At 40.3% G+C, this 10,000-nt stretch overlaps 1 protein-coding gene across 1 annotated transcript in view; it reads left to right on the plus strand.

Moving 5' to 3' along the window:
* The first annotated feature begins 3,467 nt into the window (after positions 1-3,467).
* Positions 3,468-10,000, plus strand: part of LOC119576055 (protein MMS22-like) — a 13,381-nt gene continuing 6,848 nt past the window's right edge. The window contains exons 1-12 of the mRNA XM_037923581.1: positions 3,468-3,619; positions 4,556-4,706; positions 5,100-5,331; positions 5,885-6,152; positions 6,280-6,549; positions 6,968-7,081; positions 7,270-7,518; positions 7,834-8,072; positions 8,289-8,392; positions 8,916-9,076; positions 9,517-9,719; positions 9,869-9,963. Coding sequence (XP_037779509.1) covers positions 4,562-4,706; positions 5,100-5,331; positions 5,885-6,152; positions 6,280-6,549; positions 6,968-7,081; positions 7,270-7,518; positions 7,834-8,072; positions 8,289-8,392; positions 8,916-9,076; positions 9,517-9,719; positions 9,869-9,963 — 2,080 coding nt within the window. The 5' untranslated portion in view covers positions 3,468-3,619; positions 4,556-4,561. The remainder of the gene's footprint in view (positions 3,620-4,555; positions 4,707-5,099; positions 5,332-5,884; positions 6,153-6,279; positions 6,550-6,967; positions 7,082-7,269; positions 7,519-7,833; positions 8,073-8,288; positions 8,393-8,915; positions 9,077-9,516; positions 9,720-9,868; positions 9,964-10,000) is intronic.

Raw genomic sequence — 10,000 nt, forward strand, 5'->3', positions numbered from 1 at the left:
CACATTCTTGTTAGCAGGCGATGGAGGATCCTCCAGAACTACAGGGTTTACCGGAGTGCCAAGTTCTATAGCACCGACCATAGGCTGGTTGTGGCTACCCTGAGGGTCCACTTCAAAACTCCCTGTCCCTCCAGTGGCCACCCTAAGGTGTTTCACCTGGACAGACTAAAGGAGGAGTGTGCCCGTGGGTTCACTGTAAGCGAGTGACCACCGCAAGCCACCAGATGTAAGCGAGAGCACCGCAAGCCACCAGATGTAAGCAACATGTGAGTTGGGAGCACCGCTGTCGCCAGATGTAAGCGAGTGGCCACAACAAGCCACCAGAATATGAGTGGCATGAGAGATTGGGAGCACCGCGTCACCAGATGTGAGCGAGACGAGAGATGGACTTGGGTGGGTCAGTGAAAAGGAGCTTAGCTTGCTGGTTTATTCTTGAAGACAGGTATAAGACCCCCCAAGAGATCCCCGTGTCCCCGGGTGGAGGACGAGGTGGTGGAGCTGGACCCTGTGTGGCTTGGGCTGTCTGGCGTGTCTCTCCTTCTGCCTTACGGACGTGTCCTTTTATGCGGCGGTTCCCTTCAAGGGCGGATGTTTATCCCTGTGTGAAAAGAGAAAGCCGGGCGACATCTGCGTCCTGCCCAAGGAGAAGAGCAGCTGATTGGACGGGGGTGTGAAGTGTACATCCGGTCTTGCTACATATTGTTGACATTCACCATGGCAGTCTCTGACCGATTCACAGAACTTAACAACCTGACGGACCCAGTTGCTCTGTGGGAGCTTTTCAAGCGTGTAACACTCGAAGCAGCTCAGGAATCCACTGGCGTACGCCCGAGGGCAAGGCAGAATTCCATCTCCCCGGAGACATTAGAGGCCACTGAAGCGTGTCGCAAGGCTCGGCTGAATGGGAATCAAGTCTTGCGTCATTCCATGGTGCGTAGGGCTCGGACACTGCTGAGAAGGGACAAGGAACAGTTCATCAGGAATCTTGCTGAGGAGGTTGAAGGCCATTTCTTGGTAAATGACCTTCACCCTGCCTACCAAGCCCTGAGAAAACTGAACTCTAAGCCCTCCTCACAGATGACTGCAGTCGGATCAGCAGATGGACGGATCATCTCAGATCATGTTGGGGTTCGTGAACGTTGGGCTGAGTATTTTGAACAGTTGTACCAGGTAGACCCTCCAACAGTTAGCTTGGATGCAAGCGATGTCTCAGTGCCTGTGCCGGACCCAACCATCAGCGAGGAACCTCCTACCCTAACAGAGGTTAGGATGGCGATCTCCTAGCTGAAGAGTGGGAAAGCTGCAGGCATATGTGATATCCCTGCTGAACTGCTAAAGGCTGGGGGTGAACCTATGGCTCGGGGCCTGCACACAGTCCTGACTGCCATCTGGCAGTCTGGTACCATTCCCCCTGACCTGCTGAGGGGCGTGGCCATCCCTCTCTGGAAGGGGAAAGGGGATCGTTGGGACTGTAGCAACTACCGTGACATTACACTGCTCAGCATACCAGGCAAGGTTCTAGCCCTTATTCTTCTGAAACGGATCCGCAACCACCTACTGAGGCATCAGAGACCGGAGCAGTCTGAATTTACTCCTGGCAAGTCCACAATAGACCGTATACTAGCGCTTCGAGTAATTGTGGAACGCCGTCGTGAGTTTGGTCGTGGGTTGCTCGCAGCCTATATCGACCTCAAGAAGGCGTTTGACTCGGTGCATCGGGAATCGCTATGGGAGATCCTGATGACTCAGGGGAATTCCGACACAGATTAGTGGCCTAATAGCAAGCCTTTATACTGGTACTGAAAGTGCTGTAAAGTGTGGTGGGGGTAGGTCGAACTTCTTCCCTGTTAATTCAGGGGTGAGGCAAGGCTGTGTCCTTGCACCAACACTTTTCAACACTTGTATGGACTGGATAATGGGCAGAGCTACTAGCCAAAGTCAGTGTGGAGCAACACTAGGCAATATCAAGGTCTCAGACCTTGACTTTGCCGACGATGTTGCCATCCTATCTGAGTCCTTGGAGTCACTGGTGGCGGCTCTTGATGCATTTAGCAATGAGGCGAAGCCCCTAGGCCTAGAGGTCTCCTGGACCAAGACCAAGATTCAGGACTTTGGGGGCCTGTTAGGGGAACCCGTTCAGTCGATCCATGCTTGCGGTGAGGACGTTGAAGTTACAGAAAGTTTTACATACCTTGGTAGCGTAGTCCATATCTCTGGGTTGTCAGACCAAGAAGTCAGTAGACGGATTGGTCTGGCAACAGGAGCCATGAACTCGATCAACAAGAGCGTTTGGAGATGTCGGTACCTATGCAGAAGGACCAAGCTGCGTGTCTTCAAGGCCTTGATACTGCCAGTTTTGCTCTATGGAAGCGAAACCTGGACGCTATCCAGTGCCTTGGAGTCTCGCCTTGATACCTTCTGTAACAAGTCCCTTCGCCGGATCATGGGGTACAGTTGGCAGGACCACGTGTCCAACCAGCGGTTACACCGTGAGACTGGCATGGGACCTGTTACTTGCATAATCCGGGATCGCCAACTCAGGCTATATGGCCACCTAGCTCGCTTCCCTATGGACGACCCTGCCCATCAGGTTGTCTCTCTGCGAGACAACCCTGGGTGGAGGAGACCTGTGGGACGACCTAGGAGATCATGGCTTGGGCAGTTCGACGAGACCTGTCGCGAGGAATTGGAGATGGGCCGTGTACCTGCCTGGAGACTCGCCTCGAGGGATCCTCGTGGCTGGAAGCGAAGGGTGGATGCGGCCATGCGCCTCCGTCGGCGTTAGCCCCTTTGTGATGATGATGATGTTTATATATAAATATCAATATACATACATACATACATGCATGCATACATACATACATACATACATACATACATACATACATACATACATACATACATACACACACACACACACACACACACACACACAAACACAAACACAAACACACACACACACACACACATACACACACTCACTCACTCACACACACACACACACACACACACACACACATATATGTATATATATATATATATATATATATATATATATATATATATATATATATATATATATATATATATATATATATATATATAAATGTCTTATGAAGGTCATGGTCCCACTGAAATATTCGTTTCCCGCCAAAAGTAGGTGATTAATTTTGTTTTTTCGATTTGAGTTTCTATATCTTTTTTGTTTTATGTTTTTATCTATTCATAATAAAGAATCATGCAAAGTAAAATAGATGTAGCATAAAACTTCAAGAAAAGTCTGGGAACAGATTATGTAAAAAATAACGGAGGAAATATGAAAAGGGTAATAATTAAAAAAACACATTACTTATACAAATAAAAACTAGAAACAACACTTCTAAAATCAAATAACCCTTCTTTTAAAAATTATTTCCCCTAATATCCGAATAAAACTAGAAAAAATAAGGAAAAAAATAAATACTCGAACGTATCCCTCCCTTTGATCAGCTGGAAAAGTAAACAGACGGTTTGAAGGCGTTTCTGGCGTTCGGATCCCATTTTCACAAATAATTGATTTCTGCGGCTTTATTACTTCGATATGGGCCTTTTTCTGCATTGGTGTTGATGAGGAGAATAAGTGAGGGGGCTATTGTTATGTTTTAAGTTCTATATAAAGGTATTTGGGCTGTGGTTAAATTGCGGTGATTTGAGAAATTGTGAAAACATTTGAGGAAAATGGGATTGTTATGTTTTTATTTGTGCCATAAGTACGTTGTTTCGCTTAAATACACAAGTTAGAAATATATATAAACAAAAAAAAAAAAAAAATTATATGCGGGATGGAAAATAATCTGTAATATGATAAACATTCCTTAACACACACACAACGCCGTTCGAAATGGAACTTATTTCTCAAAATAATATATATATATATATATTTTTTCCCATATCCACTTAAAACTCCCCGTGATCCCTGATGCCTGATGTGTGAACTATATTTAAAGCCCAACAATAGCATCTGCACCCTCCACACTCCATGCTCTGGCAAAGACGAACAAAAACTCCAAAGATATTCATGCAGGCTAGAACTCTGTTTAGTTGATAATACATCTTGAGGAAAGTCTAAAGGCTCTTGTTTTGCCAGGATGGAAGCTGTGGGGGTTGTTAGCCTTTGCCAGAGTGTCGAAGGGTGCAGAGACCACACCTTAGGTAGTGGCAGATGTGAGGGTGGATTAGTAGTAATTGCCAGATGTTATTCCATAGAATGTCAAAGTCCTTACATTATTTAGAAATGGAGATGGGGTTAGTATGACTCCATTTGTTGATTCTCTGCTTTGTGACAATATCTGTCAATATTTTTGCATCGTTTTCATATCACAGGACAAATACATACTCAGCTGATGCTAAAATAGATTAAAGCAATACAAAAACACTGAACTCTAATTGTGAAACAGAAAATGCAAAATACCATTATAAATGAACAGTCAGCATTCAACACTATACACCAATACACTTTGAATTACTACAAATTATGAGTTATTTGTATAATTAAGTTTGTCATATTTTCTTTCAGGATAAAATGTCGGGCACTGCAGTGTCTATGACTCCTCCCTTAACGCCTCCTGTCGAAGGCACGGGGGAGGAGGTGATGGATTCCGATAGCTTGGACTACATGGACTTCTTCATCAATGACATGGAATTGTCGCCAGTAAAGGAAGAAAAAGGTAGTGAAACATTTGTTGGTTTTTATATACATTGTTCACTGAGTTATATGTGATGATTATGGCCTATGTAGCTATAATTTTTCATTGAGTTATAATCAGTGGTAAGGGAATGTTTCTCAATTGTTTTGAATATTGTGAGTCTTACTAAATTGTCGGTGTGTAAGTTTAGTTGCTCAGATTAACATGTGATATAATTTAGACTTTATTCTTTCTTTCTTTATATTTCTTTACTGACTTAAATAGGACTGTTTAATGAAAGGAACATCTTGTAATTGTTCTGATTCATGAGCTGACCATAATATAAACTGACATAATTATTTCTTTAGATAGTGTATATTCAGGTACACATATTGTTTATTTATCTTTTTAATATGATTTCTTATCCCGTTACAGCTGTTGTGAGTGTGTTGTATGAAGGCCCCTTACTGTTTTCATGTTCAGGAGAAGTCCGCTGGTCTGACAGCTTTGATGACACATCTTGCATTGGTCGCAGATGCCTTGCCAACCTCTTGCAGTTCAAGAATCCTTGTTCTAGTGGACTTTTAGCACCAGAGATTGTATTTCATCTTCCTTGCACAGCTGACAATTTACACTACAGATTGGAACATTTCTTCCTAGCAGCACGGTAAGTAAATAATTAAGTAAAAGAAAATGAATAAAATAGTGTCATATTGATTTTTTAAAACTAATGTAATAGTTTACACCTAACATTGTTAGGAGTAAAAAAACTAGTCTGTTCTAAGTAAAGCTAAGCCTGCAAGTTCATATCAAAATTGAAGACCTATGCATCAAGCAATGCTTCAACAATGATCAACAAACCTATACTATATATATTATTGCAAGGCCTCTAGATCTCCCAAGTGATTTATTATCAGTTAAGGAACTCGAAGCTATATCAATGTGGTGGAGTTTTCTTTGCTAGGTTGCTAAACATAAAGACCACAGTACTGCTTGATGCATTCCAAGTGCAAATAGTCAGTGTGCAATATATATCTTTAATATAAAATTGACATAGCTTGTAAGGTCCTAATTCTTTGAACAAAAGCCTTGAGTAAATCTAGTATGAAAGTTAAAAATATTTTTTTTTTACATAAAGCAAATTAGTTAATGTATTAAGTCTTAATAATTGATATGATTATTTTTTGTCAGCCTGATGTGTATCTTTTTTTGTTTTTCAGACAAGGTGTTACAGAGCTAGAGAGGGGTGCTCAATCTAGCCTGTGCGTAAGCCAAAGCTGTTATGATATACAGTACCCTAAGATACGCAAAGATATAACTACATTCTTCAACAGCTTAGTGTCTTATGTGTATAGTCACAGTGGGGATGAACATAGAGAATATCTGCTGCAAGTTGTGACAGAGGTGTTGGAAACTCTCCTGTTTTTGGGTCCATTACATGAATTGCCAGAGCATGTAACTTCTGCCAGTTCTCCACAGGGAAATAAGGTGTGAATTTACTCTTCATGTTATAGAAAAAATATATTTGTGGTTCTTAATAGAATACAGTCTATATAAGAATTGATGAAGTATCAAAGCTGTTACACTGTATTAACAATATCTTCCTGTTTCTTAGTGTCCCTCTGCAGCCTACCACTTACTTCACCTCCATCTGGATATTCGATGGTGGAGTGTAGTTCTTCTGCACCTGATCGAGGCCACTCTTGGGTCCCTTTCGGCACTGACAGCACAACCCCAAGCACCACAGATGCTAATCGTGGAGCCGTCTGGACCCCAAGGAATGAGTATTAATGTTGGGGATACTATTGAGCCATCGATACTGGAGCAATGCATTGCGATGGTCGTCTGGGATCTTATAACAATTATGTGTCGTGAGGGATTAAAGGTTAGTGGACAGGAAGAGAAATATGATGGAAATGAATACTTTTTTCGTAAAAAAAAAAAAAAAAAAAAAAAAAGCATACTGTGATATATTTTAGGCAGAGATGATACATTGTCTAAAATTATATTTAGTTTTTGAAGGATAGGATGTTTTAGATTTATAAAGATGAAAATAGTATGGCTTGTAACTACTGAGCTGTTGAATATGGATTTTTTTTAGTAAATGTATTTGGAAAGAGGGTATATCCAAACAGCCTTTGAAAGCAGATATATATGCAGTAAAAGAGAGAACAACCTTCAAAAACATATAGCAGTTTTATCCTTTTTTGACCTGAAATTTGCCTTTACAAGGAAATAATATAATTGAAGAAGAGAAGCAACCATTGTAATTTTTGCAAAGTTATAACCTGAACATATTTCAGAAAAGTGTGAGTGAACTGCATCTGGTGGCTGGCTTTTCATGCTCCTGTTCACTGGAACTTGGCGTCATGATTCTCCATTATCTCGACTATAGACATCGTTCTCTAGGAAGACAGGTGAGCAATCGTTTTGTCGCTGATTTCTGCCTTTGTAGTGTAAATGGGTTTTCTCCATTGTATTTATTTTTTTATTTTATTTTATTTTAATTTTTATGTCTTAATATCAGTATTAGAGTATATTGGAAATTTCACATCACATACTTAATAACTGCCACTAATCATGAGTAAATCAATTTCATTTCCAGAGTTTTTGGGAACAGATAAAACACAAACTCTTAGTCCTCCTGAAAATATACAATGAAAACTCAGTTCACCGAAATTCACCTGGCACCTCCCTCAAGTCACTGGAACCAACAGAACAGTCCTTCGGTGTGCTTCAGTACCCATCTCCTCTTGCCAAAGAAGTTAAGCTTCCTCATATATGGTGGATGTTCCTGAACTTCTCCAGGCTGTATGGCTATGATGTGAATGGGAAGAAATTAGCTGAGAAGTCTGTAAGTTGAAAATGCATTTTCATGATGGATGTGTTGTCAGTAAACTTATTTAAGTAATGGATTCTTTCATTATATTGAAGATACAAGTTCAAGAAGGTTTGTTTTCATTAGGAATGGAGGTTTCCTTGATTCTCTTTTTGATGTGAAGGAATTTGAAAGTAAAAATGCTAGTTTTATTACACAAGATTTTGTGCTGTGATAATACCATGTTTTGGAATATAGAAATAAGGAAGAAAATAAATCATAGTAAATTATTATATGATATATTTCATCTGCCATTGGTCTCATTGCTACTATCACATTTCCTCTTTTCAGAGTGAAATCAAGAGTGAAACTAAACTGCTACGAACATTAATAAAATTATCCATGGAAGGCCAACAGCCGACTGAAATTGAACTGCGTTTCTTCACTCGGTGCTGCCTGAGTCTCGGCCAGCTCTGGGGAGGGGAGAGGAGTAGTGAATGGGGTGCAGCACTGTGGGATTACTTTTCCAAGCACCTTGATTCGTCTTTCCTCTTGCCTGGTGCTGGGCTGGATGGACTAGCCTGTGTGAGGTGTGTGTTTATGCTTCCCCATGTATAAAATAAATTAGCCATTGCTTGGGTGTCTTTTACAAGTTTGTTTTTCTTCTATGAACAGTCTTTCCATCTTAGAAGTTTTGTATCTTAGATAGATAGTATTGACATTTACTGAAAGTAGCAAGGTTTCAGAATTGATGAAACCTTTTTCTTTCCTGGCTGTTCACTGCAGATCTCTTTATCTGTCCTCAGTAAAACAGCAAGTGGATGGATAGAACAGACCAAGTCATATGCCACAGACCCAGCATATATGGGGAAGTCAGAGTCATCATGGCAGGTCTTTCTTCGTATCATTGGTGAGTATGAACACTGAGGTATAGTGTTCTGTTACATGAATGTTGCTGGGCTGCTTGTTATCCTATGGCAGGGAATAGACTGAGGACCATTTTTCAAAGTGCCCAGGATGAGACCATAAGAAAAAATGTGATCACTATGACATACTAGGAAAGTTTGTGACTGAAGGACATACCTGCAATTTTTTTATTTTGTTGCCAAGTGAATATAAAAAAGTTGCACAGGAATGTACATGTATTTTTTAAAATTTGGTATCTCAGCTTCATAATAAACTATACTTGACTGGGTCAGAGGTGTAAGAGGAACTTCTAGAAAAAATTTAAATCCGTCAATAATTGAATGAAAACATTGTATATAAAGCAGCCTTTGCACATGTGGACAAACCTAGTTCTGATTGGTGACATTATTATGGTTAAAATGAATATTTCTTTGTAAATTTTTCATTTTATGCTTGAGATTATTTTCTTGGCATACCTAGTGGTATGTTCCTCCCAAGTTTTCCTTTCACTCATAATTCTGTTACAGTGTCAGTGGTAAAAACCAGCACCTCTGAATGGAGACAAATGAGAGGAAGAATCTATTCAAAATTTCATGGGCGCAAGATGTCAGAGCTCTCTCCCATTGGTCTCCACAACTCTACGTCTCTCTTTCTGACCCTGGCGAACACAACGGATATTGTTGATGTGGTAGGGAGAAATGGATATATGTTATATTGAAGTTTTTTATAATCACATGATGCACAAAAGAAAAGAAAAGAAAAAAAATTAAACCAAAATTTTTATTAGAGGGATAAGATGACAAGTGAATTGTAGCTTAATTTTGAAAAATTTCTCACCATGTAATAAACATGGTTTCTTTACTGATATGATACTCATATGAATTATTGCCATTCAAGTGAGATGACTGCTAGTAATATAAGAAGGATTGCAAATGTTTTGTTTTTACATCAGGATGAATTATGTTATTTTGACGAATCTATTATCTTTAAGGTATTTTTCTCATCTGCCTTCTTGTGAAATGTGCACCTGGTGTAGAATCGTACAAGATACAGTAGATGTCTGTAGTGTTTACTTTAATACAATATTACCCGTGGTAGCCTATAAACTTCTAGTTTCCCTTTCTTCAGAGTAACAAGCTAAGCGAACTTCTGTCGATGGTCCCAGCATCAAGTGTTGGCAAGTTGAAAATTGTTTGGCGTGGATTTCTGGCTTCCATCTTACTGCTACTTGGTGCTGGCTGTGATATCTCACCAGTTATAGGGAAGCTAAAGCCAATCATTGCAAATGTGTTACATGAACTTGGCACTACTAGGGATGCAATGCAACGAAGGTTTGTGAATTTCATGATTTGGTCCTGATGGTGCACCTAGAAGAGTAGGGAGATTCTTCAACTGTCATGTCATTATCTTTGATCTATATTTTGTTTTGTTTGAGATTGAAGTGAAGGCAAAGGTAAGCTAACAGTTAATTCTATTTCAGGGATTTAGGCCAGCTGGTTATCATATATGCAGATGGTCTCCAAGAAGTTTTTGAGCAGAGTCATGATCTAAGTCTGGCTCAACATTCTCTCATTAGTAAGTTCACCTATTAGATCTTGATGAGTTGATTATA

Source organism: Penaeus monodon, chromosome 8 (assembly GCF_015228065.2).
Source record: "Penaeus monodon isolate SGIC_2016 chromosome 8, NSTDA_Pmon_1, whole genome shotgun sequence".
In the NCBI taxonomy this organism is placed as follows: Eukaryota; Metazoa; Arthropoda; class Malacostraca; order Decapoda; family Penaeidae; genus Penaeus; species Penaeus monodon.